This window comes from Seriola aureovittata, chromosome 16, assembly GCF_021018895.1.
Source record: "Seriola aureovittata isolate HTS-2021-v1 ecotype China chromosome 16, ASM2101889v1, whole genome shotgun sequence".
Lineage (NCBI taxonomy): Eukaryota > Metazoa > Chordata > Actinopteri > Carangiformes > Carangidae > Seriola > Seriola aureovittata.
The window spans coordinates 16,757,508-16,779,160 of record NC_079379.1 but is presented as its reverse complement, the minus strand read 5'-3'; the positions used below and the strand labels follow the sequence as shown (position 1 = coordinate 16,779,160).

The following is a 21,653-nucleotide window of genomic DNA, read 5'->3' as shown; positions in this document are numbered from 1 at the left end:
GCATGTGTGTGCACTTGAGCTAGTGTATTGATCATTGCATCAGTGCTGTTCTGGACACACAGAGTTTCAGTGAGGATAAAGAACTGTTTCTAAATGCCCCTCTCCACTCTAAAGACCCGTATGATAAAACCAATCCTCTCAGATCCACAAAGGCAGCTGAGATGTGCACACACAGTTCAATCAATATCCTGTGTTTTTTTTTTTTTTGACACTCATGTCAAGGTCATGCATACAGTGAAGCCTTTGGGTAAGACATAAAAAGATGAGAACTGGGACATTGAAATGCATTATGGCAGCAAGGAGCTTATGCTTGTATTTATTTATAAGATATTGGATTGGAATAAATTAACGTCATGAGAGTCATTTTAATCTCTTATATCATATTAGATGTCACCTGCAATATTGGCACAAGGCTAGGTGAAAGATGATGTATGAGAAGATAAGGAAAGCTAATCACTGCTAAATAGCACCTCTAAGATTTTGGAAATATTGAAAAACTCTTTTCTGTCCTATGCAGTACAGATGGATGTGTCAGTAAGCTCTGTTATTAAACCCACAAAGGATATTTGTCTACAGTTTATGGTGGTGACATTTCAAAAGGTTCAAAGGATGCAATGTGTGTCTGAAAGGAACATCATAGCAATTTTCTCCTCATAATAATATGCTTCTTCTACCAAAGGGAGATTAACCCATTGATGTTTGTTGCTTTGGGGCCGACTGAGTTTCGAAGCTGGGTGTAATACAGGGAAAAATCAGTTGTTTCCTTCTTAATTACATCCTTTTTTTCTTGGTAATTATATTTATTATATTTAAATAATGCATTTAACCAATGGCCATTTGAAATACATGAATTTTCCATGTTTTACGAGTTCACGCAAGCAACTGCTATGAGCCTGGCAACCAAAAGTATAAATGATGTGACTGTAATTCATTTTCTTTGGGCCACAGAATACATTGAGTAAACCCCTATAGATGTACACACAATAAAAAGAGTTTCAGAAAAACATAATTACATATTCAGATTTGGGATATTTTCGCCACGGTATGAGAAATCAATGGAATATTGATTTTATTGAGAAAACAATAAAAGTTCTTGTCTTTTGCATCACAAGTTCAATGGCAAGTTAAAAATGATAGTTTTGACTCTTGTCAAAACTTATGATGTCGCTCCTGTAGCATTAAGTCTATAAAAGCTCACTATTGACACTGAACATTTTAATAATCAAACAGCACCATTAAAATGAGAGAAAGACATGATTGCAAAAGAGAGAAGAGATAAGCTTTTCATTAATAGGAATTGTCACATTAATTGGAAAGGATCATGCAGTGCACACTGTTGCCTGATAATGATTAACTTAAACTCCCTTTTTAAGCCACAGATAAATGTTGTCAGTCCTGTATATGAGCCATTGTCAATAGATGCTGATGATGGTACTTTGTCTTTGTTAGTGGCCTTGTCACTTCTCATTGCTAATTTCTACTGTGATTTCAAGGTGAGTTGTATGACATTAAAATAAATTCCCCTATAGGCACACACACAAGCACTCAACTGTAAACTCAACTGAGACGTACATGCACTGTACACACACACTCGCTTCAAATTGATTAAATATTTTTTACCAACGATTTATTTCAATCAAAATTTTCATCAAGCTATTTAGTGTGTTTATGTAGTCTGTTTTTTGTTGGGGTTTTTTGCATTCACGCGTCTCTTTTTTTGCAATCGCGATTCAGGGAAAGATTGTCCTCGTCGGCCACCGTATGGTATCGTGGCGTTTGCTGATGTGTTTAGATTTCTCTTGGACTTCCCACAGTTAAGCTGTTACCTGATAACTGTTATTTCTGCTTTACTTGATCTCGTTTTTTGCCCGTCAAATTACTAACACCACCGGGCAGTATTTCCTTTAGCAGGTCAAGATGAGGCGCCTCGGTTTGGGTAAGAAACAAACGTTCACGTTCTTTTTAAGACCATACCTAGCTTGATTGCTACTTAGCTAACGTTCGCCAATTTTGTTATCAAATGTGAATGAATGTTCGTTGTTGTGTACGCCAGGCCCAAATTTATACAACTCTCGAAATGTAATGCGAACACAGTAGCTAACTAACGGTGTATTAATTAACGTTGTTGTTTCATAAAGGTGAAGGAGGCTCTGGGAATTATGTGGCAAGTGGATACAGTATGCATGAAGAGGAAAATGAACATCTACAGGAGGGACTGAGAGCCAAAGTCAACGCTTTGAAAAGTGTATGTAACTACTAATGAACTATACCAGCTAGTTAACGGTTCCTGTGTTGTGTGTTCGTATATTGATATTAATTTATCGACGTTTGATCCAACAGCTGTCTATTGACATTGGAACGGAAGTGAAATACCAGAATAAAATGCTGGATGATATGGTGAGTTTGACTTGCATGTTATAAGAAAATATGAGCGATAGAAGAAACATTCAGATTATTCGCTAAAGAAAAATCTAGACATACCACAATGTAAAAATGCAGAACTCCATTACAAGTAAATATCCTGCGTAAAGTCTCAAGTATATTAGTATTATATACTGTTGGGTAGTTTAATCCATCATATTTTCATAAGATGACCATTTATTTTGTATGATAAGCCCTAGTATACAAAGTAACTAGTTACTAAGGCTGTCAAATGAATGTAGAGGAATTATAAAGTACACTACTTCCTTCTGAAATGTAGTGGAGTAAAAGTATAAAGTAGCATGAAATCGAAGTACTCAAGTGAAGTACAAGTAGTTGTACTCACACAATGAATTGCATTTGGTTACATTCCACCACTGTCAAATAAGATATAACAATCAAATTCAAAGATCAGAGTGTTGTCTGTTTGCTGGCCTGTATGGACTTTAGACTTTTACCCCTCTTTCCCACACTAGGACACAGACTTTGACTCAACAGGCGGCCTGCTTGGTGCCACCATTGGCAGAGTGAAGCAGCTATCCAGAGGCAGTCAGACCAAACTTTTGTGCTACATGCTCCTCTTCTGCTTTTTCGTCTTCTTCATCCTGTACTGGTTCATCAAGCTGAGGTGATAAGAGGATCCTCCTGGATTTGGCCCTTTTAACTTCACATCTTCCTCCCCAGTCTGTGCCATGCTGATGTATCTCGAAACTAGACCAACATAACGATGATGAGGAAAGGCAGGGATTTTTGTGTCTCAGCTTTACTGGTTCCTGTTAGCACTTCATACAATGACCCCAAAATCAAAATTGAGTCATGAAAGGAATCTTGCTGATGCTATTTGATGGAGTCCTAACACATTACAACTTGTGCAAAAGGTCCGAGCTGACTAATGATCACATGGAGGTATCATATATACCATAAGTAGACAGTGCCAGTATTTGTATGTACATGATATCAGCCCAATTCACCTGAATTGAGAAGATGCATCATAACATTAAACATAACTGGAGAACATACTACTGTGTCAAGAATCTTAAAGCAGTAGTGTGCATATTGAATGGTAAACAGCAACAAATCTGTGGATTCCTTTATCAAACCACTCCCGTGTCAAAAGTGATTAAGTTATAGAATGCTAGCTGAAACAACTAATTGTATTTGCTTTTAAGAATGAATGGAAATATTACAGCATTTCTCATTCATACAAATGATTAATAGCAGTGTACGTCATTACCGTTTAAATTTTGTTGTAAAAATGTTTTTTAATGTAAATAAAGACATTTTAAGCTCTGAATTGCCTGGTATTAGTGCACGCTACTTTAAAACATCCAGAATGTGCTGAAAACATATAGAACTGGAATTTTACTTGGTTTTATAAACTTGTTAATGATGCACAGAAAGTCAGAATCTTTGCTGGATATTTATTTTACACAACAGTCAGTTTATACACATTACTTAGTTTTATCTATTTAAAAAAATAGGTTGTCTGTAAAGGGATAATCAATATTTAAATGAACACATTACATATTACATAACAAGCTTCATTATTCTGTGTGTCTTTCATACAGTACTATTAAAACAGGCAAAAAGTACTAGTCTAAACATCAGTCAAAACTGCACTTAGGTGATCTGTTTTTTTTTTTTTAGCAATTCATTGTGAATGATTAGTTCATTATCAGCAAAGTTGGGACATCAGTCCCAGGGTCAGCTGTTGATGACATCACTTCTTGGGTAGTGTGTCCATGTACTTGCAAATGATTCCTAGCATGACCTCATCAGCCCCTGCACCAATCGACATTAACCGGGAATCCCTGTGGAAAGGACAAAGTTCATACAATTTGAGGAACTTGCTCTACAATCATCTCACTGTACCTGCCACACGTGATTTACTTGAAAAAAATAAAAACTCCAACAATGATTTTTTTTTCTCTCACTGGAGGCAGCTTTTTGCTTCCTCAAAGCCTTGTTCCAGCTGCATTATTTGCCCCATCACTAGATGTCAGCACAGTGTAAAGTACGGGGTTTGACAGTCTAAATGAAACAGTGTTACTTGATTAAACACTGAATAAACAAGGGAGGAGGCTTCCTGCAACACTGCACAACAGGAGGCTGAGCCTAACTGCAGGTCTTCAACAATCATTAAAATTATGTGATAACATGCTGCGTTTCTGTAAAAACCATCAATTAATCTGATTCCAACTCTGGTTAAGGAATTATTTTTGACTTGTAAAATTCATTGGCCGTGGTCTTAATCAAGCTCCTGCTGACTGGTGAGGTTACTGTTCCCACAAAACTATCACACCCTAACCAAAGTGCACATAGTTGGCAGCCGGTTACAATAACAGTTGGCTAGCAACCTGACTTAGTGAGCGCTACTGCAATGTCGTGGTTATGCAATAAGATATCATTTTTTTAGGATGAGATGAACAGAGTGAACGGGTGGAAGTAAATGAAAATCAGTGCATTGCGATGCCATAAACTACTGCTATATGGTTCATTGAATAACAGGGAAGCTGTAACAGTAGTTTTAAAACCAGATCACTCAACAAAAAACGATAAAATACTATATTTCAGTTGTATTGCTTTTCGTCTCACCTGTAAAATCTGCTGACCATCACATCATTGGTGAAACCCATCCCTCCCCAGTACTGGAGACAGCTGTCAGCCACTTCTCTGGCCAGGCGGCCACCCTTCAATTTGGCCATGGATGCCAGCTTGGTGACATCATTGCCTTTAATGTACAATGCTGCAGGAAAAAAGGAAGGTGAGAAGTGGTGAGAGAAAAATCCCAGCAAAGAATTTAGAAGAATGGGAGGGAGGAAAACAAAGACAACAAACAAATGTGGTCACCTGTGGCCGACTGATTCAGTGATTTTCCCATTCAAACCGTTTCCCAGTGCAACTGATCAATGCCTCTATTGTAGCTATCCTCCAGAGGAACATGTATGAGCTGCATCATTTGCCCTGTTTCAGTGTGTGAGAAAGTTTGTTTGTGTGTGTGTATGTGTGTGCTTATCTACCTGTGCCAAACAGATGCAAACGCTTTGATGTCGTTCTGGGAAAGCAACTCTGACTTGAACTGTTCCCAGCTAGATTAATTCATTGTAAGCTGCTAACCACTGGATTGATTACAAACACAGCAAGAAAACCACAAGTCCTTGGACGCCCGCCCTTCAGATGCACCAACATATTCATGTCATAAACGCTGCAGTTGAAGGCCCTTGGGTTGTATTTTGGAGGAGCTGGGTATGTGCCAATTATATAGGTCGCCAAGCCTGTGGGGTACTGAAGTGAAGCCAGTACACACAAAAACAAGTTTGGTAGTGCAGGTTAGCAATTAATAGTAGGGTAGGAGGCTACTAGTAGTAGCAGCAGTAGGCTTTGATCTTTGATCTCTACAGCAATTCACACAAATAAAAATTAGATAGCACAACAACACAGAAAGACAGAGAAGACTATGTTAACATAGCTCTTAAAATGTCTAAAATATGGCTTAAAACTAAAATACCCTCCGAACAGGATGGAACGTAATTCCAGCCAAATCAAATGGAGTGAAAATCCAGGCACTGGTTTCAGGTGACTCATCTGTGAAACTCTTCCTTGTGTTGCTTTAACAGTCTAGTAGCAAGAGGTAAAGCTACCAATTATTGTGCTTTCAATAGCTAGGCAAGCACAGTGTTGTTCACTGTTGACTTATCACTACTTAACCCTGAGCTACCAGGCTGCTCAGTGCTCTCTGTCTTTGAAACCAACCTGCTGCATTATACACGGACACATCAGCCACTCAAGGCTAGTTTGACATTCACATCATTCCTGTAGAGCTGAGTCAACTGTGGCCTCTGTTACTGAGGCCTCAGTCTTATCTATGGTATTAAGCACCATGAGGTCAGCTGCATGCAGTCATTGGGAGTGATTTTCCTGCACATGCAAACCAAAGCATCTACGTTTCAAATTCAGACTTTTAAGGGTATTTGTACACAAGCATAAAAGTGGATGTTGCAAATATATATTTGGTACATATACATTTTTTTTTAAACTAATAAATAAAAGTCACAAACACACTTTTGCACAGGTCCCCTACAGCTGTCTTAATAACACTAAACTCATTCTGCGTGTCTCCATGCACTGAACCAAACCTGAAAGACGCTTAGAGGGAACAGAGCTATTCAAGTGCAGCAAACGCCATCAAACTAACAATAATCTTTCTTTTTTTTTGTTATGCTCTCTCCCCTTCAGGTGGCCCTTACCTGTGGCACGGTGGAGGAGGGAGCGGAGCAGCTCAACCTCTGTCTGCAGCTCAGCCAACCTGAAGTGGACCGACTGGTGGTAGAGGACAGGCTGCTTGAAGATCTTCCTCTGCCCTGTGTACTGGATGGTCTCCTGAATGATGTTGTCCATCATTGTCACGACTACAGATGTTAAGAGGCAGAGACGTAATGTGGGCTTTTACTAAACATCAACGACAAAAGTTTTTTATTCATATATTGTTTTGCAATTTAAAAAAATCCTTTGATGGTAGCAATAGCTGAATGCATGTCCGTGAGTGTCTCTGATTTATATCATGCTGTATAAAAGTTCACCAGGCCAGACACACTAATGCATCAGTGTCAGTGATATCATGTAGATTTTCGCTTCTGCTACATTTCTCATAAAGCCTGCCAAAGAAAATATTGACTCATGCTTGAAACTCAAACTCAATAGCAAACAGCTATTTTAAAGGAGATTAATTAAGTATGTGATCTGGACTCCTTTTTTTTTTAATATAAACTAAAACCAAAACAGAAGTAATAGCACAAACTGACTGAACTTTTTCCTGTTGAATCTGCAGGAGACAGATGACTAGGAAGAAAAAAACAAAGAGGAGCAGGACAGTGAAAGATAAAGTGAACAAGTAAGTTCAACTGGGGGAGATGACGTCTGATGACTGGATGTGGCTGGGGGAGAGGGAGAGATGAAGATCATAAAGTAAAGCTCACTCACTGTTGGCCACTGCCCAGAGCCTCTCTTCCTGGAACTGAAGCATCTGGTATGTAAAGCCCATGCCTTCCTGGCCAATGATATTCTTACAAGGAACGTGGACGTCATCAAAAAAGACTTCAGCTGTATCTGATGACCACATACCCAGTTTATCTATCTTGCGGGCAATGTGCACTCCTACGGTGGGAAAGACAGAAAACAAAACCACTGTCACCATTCAGTTCAATTCAGTGTAATTTATACAGTGTCAAATCATAACATACATTGTCTCAGGGCACTTTACTGTTACAACAGTTCACACCACGAGCGAGAACTTAGCAACAGTGGAGAGGAAAAACTCTTGGAAAACTAATAATAAATATAAATAACAAATGCTATTATGAAACTGGAATAGAAATTCTGTAGAATTCTGCAGGAAGGTCAAATTTCCTTTGTTTTCCTCCATGAAGATGCCTTCTACTTTTGTGACTGACTCCTACCTGGCAGGTTCATGGGCAAACAGATGAGAGATTTGTTCCTGTGTGGAGGCCCGTCACTGGTGTTGGCAAGGAGACACATCCAATCAGCCTGGGTACCGTTTGTGGTCCACATCTTTCCCCCGTTGATCACATATTCATCTCCTTTCCTCACTGCCTTGGTCCGGATACCTGAATCGACGAGGGTGTAAATGGATGGAGAGAGTGTGAGGACAGAAGGTTAAATGAAAAGTTTTAATGGATGAATAGGTAATATATTTTTGATTCATAAATCAATAGACTTTAGAGCAGGATTTCACCAGAGCTAAGGCTGTAGTATTACTCTAGGTGTCAAACAATACATACTAATCCAGGAAAAATACCCTTTAAAATACCCTCTATATACAGTGGAGTCCAAGAAAGTAGTGAAATCTAACAACAGTGAAATTAGGTCTGTATACAGTCTGTTGCTTGCTGTATGCCGTCGTTCTCTCCTGGCAGAATATCAGTGCCAAATTGATTATAACTGCTTTATTTCTGGCTCCTCAATTATTTTTTGCAGTGAATTCAAAAAGGATCCTTCAGGGGCTAGAAAGGAAATTATATGATAATAAATGACTGGAAGGCGATGAAGGCGAGACGTACTTGAGACATCAGAGCCAGCTCCAACTTCACTAACTCCGAGGCAGGCCACTTTGTCCCCCATGACAGACGGAAGGAGGAACTCTTTCTTTAGCTCAGCTGAACCAAACCTGCACACAAATAGGAAGAAATGAAAGAATATTAGTAAGTATTAGTTACTCTATGACACTAAGGAGAACCTAAATGCATCCCTCATTGGTTTCCTTTCCAAAAGCAAGTATCTAATACTTTCTATATCTAATGCAAACATGATTGTCAGGTTAATGTCTAACAAAAGTTGGATGCAGAATCCATGCTTTAAGACAACACTGACACGTTTCAGGCAATTACAGTTCCACTGGGACAGAGGATCCTAATGCTCCCATGGTAACCCTTTTTTTTGCTGCTCTCTTAGTACTTAAACCTCATTGCAGGCAAGTGTAGATCCACTAATTAACCTCCTGAGACTGCGACTGTCTATTTCCCTGAATTCTGTCTTTTGTCACCGGCAGCTGTTTCATAGCAGGAGGATATCACACAACAAGCCATGGCCATACAGGAGTCAGACAAACAATTACCAAATATATTAATACACATACCCTCTACGGAGTTTGGCTTTGTATGGCCCAACAGTGGGGTGCATGAGTAACGACACATGATACAGTTACAGAAGCCTGCATGATTAAGATTTTACATGAAATGTTACTCTTCACTCTTAGGTCCAATACAAGTGCTTAATCATAAAGGCAAGCTTTTGGTATTTGGCCAGACCTCTCTTCGGTTCAGAGGTCTACAAGACTGAAAGCTTAGCCTCATGATTAAATGCATGTGTTGAACCTAAGGGTGCAGAGCCTTCCTTTCTCAAGACAGGATATTATTGATCTTCTTGCACATTAATATTGTGTTGTGAATGTGTCCAGCCCCGTGAATAACTGATCCCCTACTACAATTTGACAAGATGCTTTTGGCTTGTCTCAGCTATATCTATACTGGATCTACTGAGCGACATTCAAGAAAAATACATTTTACACATAATGCAGTCAAAAGTGATTGAGATTATCATTAGTCTGTGTAGCAGTGCACTCCAATGTCAATTGTTTTATAATTCTCTTGCCACTGTGTTGGCAGAGTCACATCACAGCTGAGCAGATGGTGCTGCAGACTAGTAATCAATTCACTGATTTGCCTTTAAATACTCAGCCTCCAGTACATATATTTTTGTCACAACTCTTTAATTTTTTCGATATTCGAAGAAGGTTTATGTTTATGTAGGGGTGACCAGTATATCCAGTATAAATAGCACAGTTATGGATTTAATTAAAGTGTACAATTGTCACATTACATCAGGTGAAATCTAAGCATCAGCACAATTCACTGCATGTTAACCTGAGCAGCTTAATCATTGTCAATGACAGACCAATAAAAACACTAAAATGAAAAAAAGGAGGCAGACAATCCTGATGACGAAAATGTTTGAACTGAAGGTTCTTCTTCCATAATTTGGACATGGTTTGGTTTTAAAAATTCATATTTCAAACACAATATAATTACCATCAGGATAAACAGGGCAGCAGTTGTTGCCAGGGGTAGAAATAGAAGCAATCTTTTACCATCTCAAAATGAAACACATCCACCCAGGAGGAAAAGGTTTGAAAATGTACTACACATGCAGCTCTAGTGGTGCTGTAAAAAGGAAAAACCCAGAGTCTGAGTCACAGACTAGTTGTTACTCAGGCACAGAAAAGATAGCAGTGAAGGGAGATTAGTTTCAGAGGCAAAATGTGCCTTTACATAAGGACATGGCAGCAACTCAAACTGTTCAGAGTTTGCTTTAGGGAAAGAAGGAAAACACTGGATTCAAGTTATGTAACACCACTGAGGCTTTCTGAGATTGTACCTGGCCAGTGCAGGAGTTGTCATGTCGGTCTGTACACCGATGGCCATGGGGATGCCTCCGCAGCGGATGTTGCCCAGCTCCTCTGACACTGCTACGCTGTAGCTGAAGTCCAGTCCCAAACCGCCATACTCTGCACAGGACGAAACACACACTCCTTTAACTACTGCTGACAGTTCACTGTGCGTTTTTATGTAGAGATGATATTTTCTTTATTTATGCACATTGAATATTAGGATACTAATATCAAATGTGGAGCTTTATGAAAGAGGAAGAAACAATGGCTTCTCTATGCAAGTCACTTTGGATAAATACACACCATCACTACATTAGTCTCCTTAAACTAGCCTTGGACCCACCTTCCCTGTCTACCTTCCATCTTTTCTGTTCTCTGTTATGAAATCACTGCCTACCACACACACGCACACACGCACACTGGTATACATACATAATATTCTGAACTGATCTCTTGGCACTGGAGCATGCACTCAAATTAATTACAGGATGTTATCATTAATTGCTCTATCTGTAATTATGTGTAAAAAGCACTGCTGGGAGATGAGCAGCATGCTGCAGATGAGGGTCACTGTCATCACAGTGTCATTTCTACTTTGTGTATTAAACCTGATTTTGATCTTTAAACAGCCCATTTACTGAATAAGTCAAAAATGGATGTCTATTTCCTGCACTCTGGCAATGCTGACATTTGCAAAGACCTTAGGTCCTTAATGGAGTCGAATAGTGCATTATAAACCATGCTTAAAACACCACTTTCTGTCACTCATCCTCATAAAGAGCCATCTCTTTACCTTTCATCATCAGCCGCATCCATTGTGAAATGAATAGCCTGGTTTTTACACTAATATATATTTTTCTGCCCACTACTCATGGAATTAGCCAGCCAATGTTCTAACTTTCATACTGCATTTCTCTCAGGTCGTTTGTGGTAAACATTCACACATCCATTCAAAACAAAACAATATGAAAATGAGTGGTCTCTGCAGTACAAAATAATGGATGTCATTATCTTATGCTAGTCTTGCAAATGTAATCTGACAGTTATTCATTCAGGACAAATCTTTTGATGGTAATGTCTGCCAAAAGTAACAAGACTGAGCATTTATGAAATGCTTGGTGTTCAGTTTTCCCATGACTAAATACAATATGACAGCCACTGGATGATGGATACAAGCAGTGATTAACAATGAATATTGTCAGCTAATTTATCACATGGAGGCAAAGCGGTTCAACATCACATCAGACTAGTTATCGAATAATGGAAAGAACAGTCTGGCAGATTGTCAGAGACAGATGCGGAATAAAAGAAAGCGAATTAAATAAATGGGGACAGAGAAAGAGGGAGAATACACAGGGGCAAGCAAACAAGGGAGCGGGGCAGCAAAAAATAAGAGGAAACAGGTTCAGCTGTGCCGCGATAAGTTTCTGAGCATCGGAAACCCTGCGGTGGATAATGTGGACGAAGGGAAGCACTGAGGTTTGTCCCACTTTAAACAAAACAGCAGGCTGCCTGGTTGAACAAGCAAGCAGAAGAAAAGCAAACAAAATTCTGTCACAAATGTCAGTCCGATACACATATGTTTCATCTGAACAACAGATGCTCCTCAGTTCTCTCCCGCATGTTCTCTTCAGGTGGAACTCCATATGAAGCAAATATGGAAAGTTAAAGAAAAAGAATCAGAAAGGAGAGAAATTACCATCCTGTAGTTTTCTAATATATTCTATTCTCTTCCTGCATTGAATGTGGCTGCCAACATGAGGGCCCTGATGACAACACTTGAAATACGGCCAGCGAATAATGAATCACTGTCATAAGCTGCTTTGCATGAAAGATCTGTAACAACTACTACAATGGGGATACGTATGAACACCCTGGTAGTATTCATCATCTCACAAATTCATGTTTCACCACTCCAGTGTAATGTTATATAAAATCAGTACAGTCAATGTTAGTAATGCTTTTCAACATAAAAAGTAGATGCTGTAACACATTCATCATGGTATTGTCAAAGACCAAATTGTAAGAACAGAAACACCCTGGAGGTTATTCCCGTAAACATTAGTCTCCAAAATATTAAGTTAAAGGCAAAACTGTGCCGGCTGTGGGGTTTATCCGTCTGACAGGACACAAGGCCAATGGCATGGTGTGAACTGCGGATACCTCCCTGTCAGAGCAGAGGAAAACAGGCAGGGAGCCAAGGGTCATCCCTGTCTTCTTCCTCAACATGGCTGCCTTGGGAAAACTTCCCGGTCTCCTGTTTTGAAAAGTAATAACGCCTTTCCTTTTACATAAAAAAAAAGTGGAAAATAAGTGTTGAATCTGGTTGTCTACGGACTTAATAAAGGCACATACTGTACTGTGTGGCTCCAGGAGTTGTAAACAGAAAGTTTGTTGCCAGTTTTCGCCCATTGTCAGTGCTCTGTTTTTCTGCTTTTCTCAGATTTAATGTCATCACTGCCCACAGGGAGCTCTAAAAAATTACAGTGGTATGGACTATTTAACTCTTTAGAGCTGCATTTTGAATGTAAAATGCCTCCCATGATCACACAGAAACAAACAAACAGAAAATAGACACAGTCTTAAGAAGTTATTTGGTCATGAATTAAGCTTTTGAGATTTATATTTTCACTGACCTATAATTGTGTATATAATTCTAACAACTGAGTTAAATAATTTCCCATTGCTCCTTGTGCAATTTATATTTGTGTAGAATTGTGTCTATATCTTGAATCAAGGCAGAAAAAGTCAGAGGAGTGAACTTATATCAAGACAATATCACTTGATTCTGGATGATTCCTAAAATAAGTGGATTTGTATTATGCATAAATTACAATCCTCCCACCTCATCAATCATTTCACCACTGAACAGTCTCCTAAATCCTTATTCCTTTTGATCCGGGCCTCTAAATTAATTACCCTAGTGCAGAATTCTGTGGGAGTATGCCTAATTAGTCAGCACTGCTGCAAAGTAACATGTCTAGGTGTAGTAACTCTACATTTATCTAAAGGTCAGTACTATGCAACTTTGGTTCTTCCTAATATTAAAGCAAATATTAAGCCAGAATTATCAAAAGGAGCTCAACTCCATAATATTGTAACTGTCTTTTATCTGAATACAATACAATGTTTGTGTTTTAGCTCTTATCTAAAAAGTTTTTAAAATAGGTTTTTATATTTCAGTGTAAGTGTCAAAGACCTGAACCAGTGACTAGATGGTCAATTTAAAATACATACTGAAAAATGTCATGGCAACACCCTACTAGTTGATTTTAATTTACTGAATATATATGTGCATCTATTGACATCTTGTAAAAATTTCTTGTGCTATACATGATAGCAGGTAATCTGCCACCTGATTATACATTGTGTCTTCACAGTCTTCCGCTTGGCTGCTCCACCTCTCTAATCCTGTCAACTAATGCTTAAGGCTTGTCTACTCAGCACATTTTAATTCCCTCGCCCTCCCTCTTCTTTGACCTACAGACCTGTGGTGGACTCTCCTTCACAGGACTCACTGTGCAACACCGATTTGTGCATTTCAGCATTAATTGTCATATAATCCACTACAGCTGTTTTTATGACGGTGATGTTATTAAGGCAAGACAGAGGAAATGACAAGCGCAGGCAAGTTCATTGAGATAAATAAAACTATTACTCTGGGAATAACTGAATATATGAAACTTTAGACCTCTGCTATTGAATGTCAAATGCTTTCCACAAATCTCTTCACATATTCAGAATGAATTAGACATCACAACCACAAATATTTCGTGGTCCTGTACTGTGCTTGTGCTTATCCTGCTCCCTCCTCCACCCCAGCAGTGACCCAGCTGGCTCCACATCTGGAAATGGGCTATACTGTAGCAGACAGCTGTTTGTGGGATGCTGCTGTGACACCAGCACCCATCATCACAGTGGGAACATTTCGAAACCAGACCGACTGTAATGTATGGCTGTCAAACACACATTGAAGAAAATGAATGGAGCATGAATTCAGCAGCGAAAAAAAAGACATGCCAAATGCTCATTGAAGTGGAGGCAGTCAAACTGTGCACACAGTGAAGGATTCCTCAGCTTCTTGTCTATAGCAGGATATATTTGGAACAACCTATCCCTTGGTTCAGACAAATTCTAACCACCAATTTGTGGCTGATTCTGAGTGACTGTTACTCACATGTATTCTTGGATTAAAAATGGTATCCTTAAATGCAATATTTATGTTGTGCCAAGGCCTTTTCAATTTTCTGATATATTACAGATCTATCAAGGGAGTTTTTGCGTTGGAAACAGAAATAGCACGTCCCAACTGCATGTATCATTGCTCTTCATATTTTATGAATTACCAACTAAAATTCCCAAGAATACGAACAGACTAAAGTTCTCTCCCTCATATACACACAACTCTTACACTGCAGAGCCACTCTCATGTTATATGTTACTCACATATATTCTGCAAACACAAGCCAAACATCTCTGGGCCTGTAAGTGTTTTTAACGGTCTTGACTTGTCCATTTAAGGCATCTAACTAAAATAAAGGGCGAAAAGCAGGTGGGTTTTCAGTTTGCTCACAGACATGTCTAGACAAAAATCACTGTATTAAATAACAAGACTTTTGGTGATTTGTGAAAATTAAAGCCACATGTGACACACAAACAGACAAACGGCTTTTGATTCCAACAGCAAGAAACGTGCACTGAGTTTGGCACTGCGATGTGATGGTTATTATCTTTCCCTGGGAGGCTTAGATACTTTCACAGAAACCAAAATAAATAATAAAAGGGCGTCTGGGTCTTTAAATCAAACAGACTTTTTTCATATCTCTCTGCTCCCGATAACGCACAAAGACACACAAGATTAATTAAACTCATCATTTTTCAGAAAGAGTTGTCTCTGATTTAAAAAAACAAAACAAAATCGCTCACATTTAGGCAATCCTAAATTTCACAGCAGAGTCATGGGGGTTGGAACCTATCCCAGCATGCACTGCTCATCAATTACAGCTCTAACAAAGATACAGGTGGCCATACAAACACAGCCTTTTATTCCTATGGGCTAGTTCATGCCAAACTCATAACAGGAGTGGGAGACTCAACCTTGGACATTGTTGTTGTGGGATGCTAATCACCAGCCTACTGCATCCCCCAAAAAGTGTGTTTATGAAAATGAATGTTGTGAATACAGACAGATAATCTAGCACTCTTACCAACTGGTTTGTTGACTCCTAGAAAGCCGGCACTCCCTAAGATTTTGAAGACTTTATGGGCTGGAAACTTGCCTTCTGCTTCCCACTGATCTACATGGGGGTTGATCTCCTGGTCGATGATCTATAGCACAAACACAACAGGGGAAAGAGCTGATATATTTATGCATGTTGATGTGTAACTTACAGTGTGCATAAATGCACATCTGTTTGTATATTTCTTTTTAACTCCAAAAATTACAGCCCTACTATCCTATTTCCTGTCTCACAACTGAGACCAAAAGGATATAAGCTAGGAGGAAAAAAAACAAAAAACACATAGGATTGTTCTACATACACAGGTGTCCTGCTGTGCCTTATTCATCTCTTACTTAAGTCTATGTAATCTATCTCCAGCAGACAGCAAGATAAGGTATTACATATCAATGAATAGAGAGCAGTCTGGAAAACTGCATTACATGTTGAATCTATAATGATGACAATGATGAATACAGCGACAGGATGCACACTATGCTATTTCCTATATGTACATGATATCGGTCCCCTACTGATAACCAAGGCTTGGCTGGAGACATGAACTAATACTGGTTGCGGGCTCATAAAACAATGACAGGGATTGGTATTACTCCCAATCTTATTTTCATGTCATTTTGGAGCAGAAAAAAATGCGCTAAAAACGAAATTGTACATAGAATAATTCAGTGAAAATGTTGGTAAGAAAAAATGGCATGGTTGTGGAATACAAAAAAAAATTAAAAATCTGGAACATGGGCTTTTGAGGGCTGATACTGATACTTTTGTCCTGGCACAGTTGGTAGCCAATGTTGCGCCGATATTCGGCATCTTTCCATTCAACCATTCGGATGCCAATATTTTAATGACTCACAGCATCCCCACCAATTTCTTCTTGGCAGGGTAGAAAAACCTCTGAAGTAATATTTAGAACAGCAAGCAAAAATAAAGCTTGGTACTGAAACCCATACTAATGAAATTCCTTCTGGGTTAGCAGCCACTCCATCTATCCGGCCACAAAGCCCGGGATACACAACTGCCTAAGAATGAAGGATGACTATATTATATGCTTTAGGAGTGGAACAACAAAAAAGCAACATATTGCAGCTTTGGTTAAGGAACAACTTCCATTATATGATGGATGGATGACGTTAACTGGGTGATATGTGATTTTAATAACAGGTTAATATGATATATCAGCAAATGTACTAGATTCATGTTAATTTGTATCAGAACTAAATAAAATAAAAAATTCAACAAATGGGTTCTGGTAATTTTTTAACAGAATTTTACATAATCTTCTTCAACAGCGAGCAGCTTTTGTTTAGCCTCTCCAATCCAAAATCAAGCAGCATTGTGTTTACGGCTTGAGCCTTGTTTTGTGAGTCGTGAACAAAATGTCGGCAGGGACTGCTGAGTGGGTTACAACCTGGCTTTGGAATGAGTGAACCTCGGTGCCCTGACTCAATTCGAGCACTGCCAAGTGGTCCGCAGCTGGAGAGGCGCTTATGAATGACCAATCTATTGAGACTCTCACATGGTGCTATTTTGGTGGGAGCTCAAGCTGCTTCATAGAGAATAGGCTGTATATCTGTGGTGAAGGTTACAGTTTGTGTGGCACTTTTGTTGTCAGTCTCGTTTTTTTTTAAGAACGCCACCTGGCACAGCAGGCTTTGTCAACAGGAAGTTTTAGTGCATAGTGTCAACAACAGTTTCTGCTAAATAATGTTGGTATTAAGTGCTGTTCCTGCCATTTAAAGCAAATAAATTAACAAATAAAAATATAAAATAAAAACTAATGCACTATGACTTTCCTTGTCTTGTTTCTTGTTGGATGCTTTTCCAATTAAAATGTCCCCATTAAATGGTTCTGCACTTGTCTGTCAAAATATCACAGGCAACTGCAACCTGTTTGCTATTGGTGTTATTCACTTAAATGCATAAACATTTTTAATGGGCCATGGTTTCAACAGGCCATTGATAGTCTGCTCCATAAATGTATTTCTCTGCTCAGTACAATATGCTCTAAATGGTGGGTAAAGCCAATGAAAAGTAATCATTAAAACAAAAGAGGTATTTAGTGGAAATAAGAATCATTAAATTTAAGCTTCAGACAATAAAAGGAGTTAAATAAGCCATGTGTAATAATGTGGATTGTGGAAAATAAACCCTACTTGATTATTCTTTCATGTAGCTTCGGTAAATCACTGTTTGAGAGTGAATGCACAACCATCAGTGAGCTACACTAGGCCGGTGTTTAACCATTCAAACAAAAACAAAAAGAATTCAGAATTCAGAGGTATTTTTCCAGGATTGCAGTGAGTGTTGCACACTCATTTTGTCCTTCCAAAACACACAAAACCAAACCAGTCAGCCTTTTGACCAGCCAAAAAAAACAGTGACCGAAACATATGAATACAAGGCAAACAAAAAACATTGACATGAATCTTATTTTCAACAGATAGGAATCTGTGAAGACCAAGCTAACTTACATCACAACAAACACAACAAGAAGGAGTTAAAAAGGGCAGGTACTGGTCCCCTTTACCCCACATAAAACTCCTCTGTGTTCAAAGTTCAGATCCTGACGAGGGAAAGGGAGGGTCGAGCTGCTGGAATGGGAAGCATAAAGGTCATCAGGGAGTAATCCCACATCTCTTCACAAAGGTTACTGCATACCAGAACAACTTCCCATTACCAGACAGTCAGTGGTCAGTGGAGTCTGAGCTATACCCTTGGCACCCTGGATTACTCCCCATGAAGTGCAGCTCTAGGTTAGTGTAAGATTTGGTACAATCAAGATAGTTTGCCAACCATGATACTTATCAAGGCTGCACAAAATGACAACATGTACTCTGAAACTCTGTCAACCATCAGAGATTTTACTGTACCATTAAGGGATGTCCATTTTGAATTTTTCTTCTGACGGATATCCGATGCTCATTAACCAACAATTGACCAATAACCAAGTGTATAACGATAACGAGTGTCTGTAAACAAAACACATACTCAAACCTCCGGCTCCAAGTGTGCTGTGTATTACTGGCATAACAGCCTCGCCCCTCTAGGAAAATATTAAATAACTTATTAAAATACATAGCAAATAGTCGTAAGGCTTTCTAATGTATAAATACATTGAAAAATCAAGCACCAAGAACACTGTAACAAAAACTCCCTCCTCCTTGGCTCATGGCCATAATGTTATAATTTAAAAAAAAATTCCACTAGATAAAAATACAAAAATGTAAATTTTCTGCCTGCAATGGCTTTGTTGTGTGGAGAAGGAAACCCCTGTCTGAAACCAAAGGAGACGGCACATGAATAGCTTCTTCCTAGAAATGCTAGGGAAATCTCTTTTGTCTCCTCGTCTTCATTACCAGTACATGACCTTCTATACACACCAACTTGGGCTGGTTTGATGGTTTGTACATGTCAGAGTTGCTGGAAGCCAGACTGACTAATTTCTTGGCATGGAAGTTCTTTTATCCAATCTGTGAGCCCATGAATACAACACTTAATGTAACACACACATCTATACTGACAAAGGACTAAAGGATTTCCTATAACCCCACTTGGCTACCATCTATAAACACACCCAAACTACCCTTCAGTGAATTCTTTTAATAAACCACACGGCCTCAAGTTCCCTTTCCTGGGCCGCCAACATATTGTTCTGCATTTCCTTGTCACATTTTCATCCTTCCCAATATTCCCAGTGCTAGTTTATTTTCAACCTACTCGCATCCTTTAAAGGTTTAGTCACACAACAAGCTTCCCCCCATTTACCGCAACATATTTACTGCCTGCCTTAAATTAGGCTCTTGCTGTTATTTTTGCAGCCTCTGTCTCTAAAGTCTGTCTAGTAATATATATATTTCCAAAATGAGTCAGACTGATAATGAGTCAGACTGATTACTAATACTTGCTTTGATTTTTTTGTACCATAATTTGCAGATACTGATATTTAGATCCTAAAAAACAAAAGCTCTGCATGTCAGAAATCATTAACTGACAGTCTAAGTTAAAGTGGAATAAGTTGGGGAAAAGAAAATATATTTCTGTAAGAGTAGTAAGACTTACATTGTTGAATGGGTATGTTAATGTCTATAACCCTTAATTTATCTTCTGTTTTGGTGGGACTGGTTGGCCCCACTGCCTTAATTGGTAGTTTCATCTGAATCCCATGGCTCACTCATTTTAGATCTAAAACGCTCTGACATCAGAACCCTTTTCACATATTAATCACATCCGTTTACTTGTCTTGCAGTGGGAAGAAATGTTTTAACATGAAACTGACTGACAATGTAAGAATGCTGGCAAGTCCAAAGGTTTTCACATGCTAAATAACGTTCTCTGAAGCAAGCTAATGCTGTTTAGCAAACATCAGCCTTTAAGACACATGTTAATAACAAAGTAAAAGCATGTACTTATAACTATGACGTCAGACTTTCCCTAAAAATAGCTTCTTTTTTTGCAGTATTGATTTAAACTGAAGGCTGTGGACCCCTTTCCCCATTTCTTTCATTATGTTCACATTATTTCAGGGTTGTGAGTCACCACCCAAGCCAACACGCTGTCAGTCACACAATGATTCTTGGCATGTAACACCTGATGTTACAAATCTGAAGTGACAAATTTAACCATAGCTTCAGATAATCCCAGCCTAAGAGCAGATATAGATGTTACACATGCTGATAAGAGCAGGGCTGACATTATTTAGCAGGGATGTGGGAAGTGTGGGATGGACCATGAAAACACCATTGGTTTTGTGTGAGAAGCCTCTGTGCACCTCTGCCTTGAAGTGGGCTTATGAAGTCATTTGAGGGTCATGCATTAACATCCATTTTCAAGTGTAGCACCATCAAAACAAATCTATGGTTGAACCCGTTTGACTTATTTTCTGTGAAGCTGCAATACAGACAGCAGACACCAACAGCGGAGGTGAACTACTGTACATAACAAGCTAGCATAGTGACCTCTCACCCACTTTTGTTTTACTGTCCCTGCGCTGCTTCTTACAGTTACATTAAGATGAACAACACTCTTCCTCTTTAGCTAAGACTCATGGGTATTCAAATATAAAAAAACATATCACCAGGTAAAGCACAATCAAGCCTTGTTTTCATGGTAACGTCACAGCTTGCTACACCGTTAGCGGTCCTGCATACCTTTCTGAGGGACTCCTTTAATGCAAAGTGCTGTTGTGTGTAGATTAAATGGTCACCCGTGGTCTCACTGGCCGTTTCGGGATTAGATAACACTTTTTCAGAAAACGACCGGACACCGAGAAATGAGGTGAATTTGTAAAAGTGATTGCTGTTGACCAGCAAGTTTAAACGCAGAGCTCCTCCGTGCAGCACCATCTTTGTTTACGATATCGTGTGTGCGCATGCGCAGTCTGTAGTTCTGGCTGTAACCCACTTGGAGGCATTCGGGAGGTTTGTCCCGGGATAAAACATTAACCCAAATGAAAAGTAAAACTTCTGTAATGTTTGACTTCCATCACTTGGGGAAATACCACCATTAAACATTATCACTATGAGTGGATGGTATCACTATCTGTTACAGTTTAACAGATTTCTTAAGGGGGGGGGGTCAGGAGTCAGGAGGACTCTTAAAGGGGTCACAAGATAAATCTAAGGGGTCGCAGAAAAGGAAAGGACTTCGACTTGACTGGGAAGTAAAAGGGACTTGAAACATGAAAAAAAAGCGTAGCCTATTCCTGCTGAACAAATTTATTGTCTTGTGAAATTCTGTATGTTTTTACCCTGTCAAATATCTGACACATTTTAAACAAAAGTAACTATGAAGAAAAGTCACTCTTTATCATAGTGGGAGTGATGACACATTCACTATTCAATGTGGTACAAAGGGTCATAAATAAAAATTATTTTTTCCTCATTTTAAGTGTTATATTTAAGTGGACTATGGTTTTCATGTAATTTTTTATACCATCCCATACATTGTATTCTATTAATTTTAATAATCAATATCAAGTCTTGAAACATCTAGCTGTGTAAAATCTGTCACATGTTCTTCAAATTTCCATTATT

At 38.9% G+C, this 21,653-nt stretch overlaps 2 protein-coding genes across 2 annotated transcripts; one reads left to right on the top strand and one right to left on the bottom strand.

Moving 5' to 3' along the window:
- The first annotated feature begins 1,755 nt into the window (after window positions 1-1,755).
- bet1 (Bet1 golgi vesicular membrane trafficking protein) lies at window positions 1,756-3,715 on the top strand. Its single transcript, XM_056399884.1, has 4 exons — window positions 1,756-1,936; window positions 2,139-2,245; window positions 2,341-2,397; window positions 2,898-3,715. Exons 1-4 carry the CDS (start codon window positions 1,918-1,920, stop codon window positions 3,051-3,053), a joined length of 339 nt encoding a protein of 112 aa, XP_056255859.1. The 5' UTR covers window positions 1,756-1,917; the 3' UTR covers window positions 3,054-3,715.
- A 113-nt stretch (window positions 3,716-3,828) lies between these two features.
- Window positions 3,829-20,989, bottom strand: zgc:85777 (uncharacterized protein LOC405871 homolog). The gene is made up of 9 exons (XM_056399883.1): window positions 20,769-20,989; window positions 15,592-15,712; window positions 10,372-10,501; window positions 8,499-8,605; window positions 7,878-8,045; window positions 7,402-7,575; window positions 6,669-6,830; window positions 5,017-5,167; window positions 3,829-4,232 (listed from the first exon to the last, which is right to left on the bottom strand). Exons 1-9 carry the CDS (start codon window positions 20,961-20,963, stop codon window positions 4,142-4,144), a joined length of 1,299 nt encoding a protein of 432 aa, XP_056255858.1. The 5' UTR covers window positions 20,964-20,989; the 3' UTR covers window positions 3,829-4,141.
- Between the last annotated feature and the right edge of the window lie 664 nt (window positions 20,990-21,653).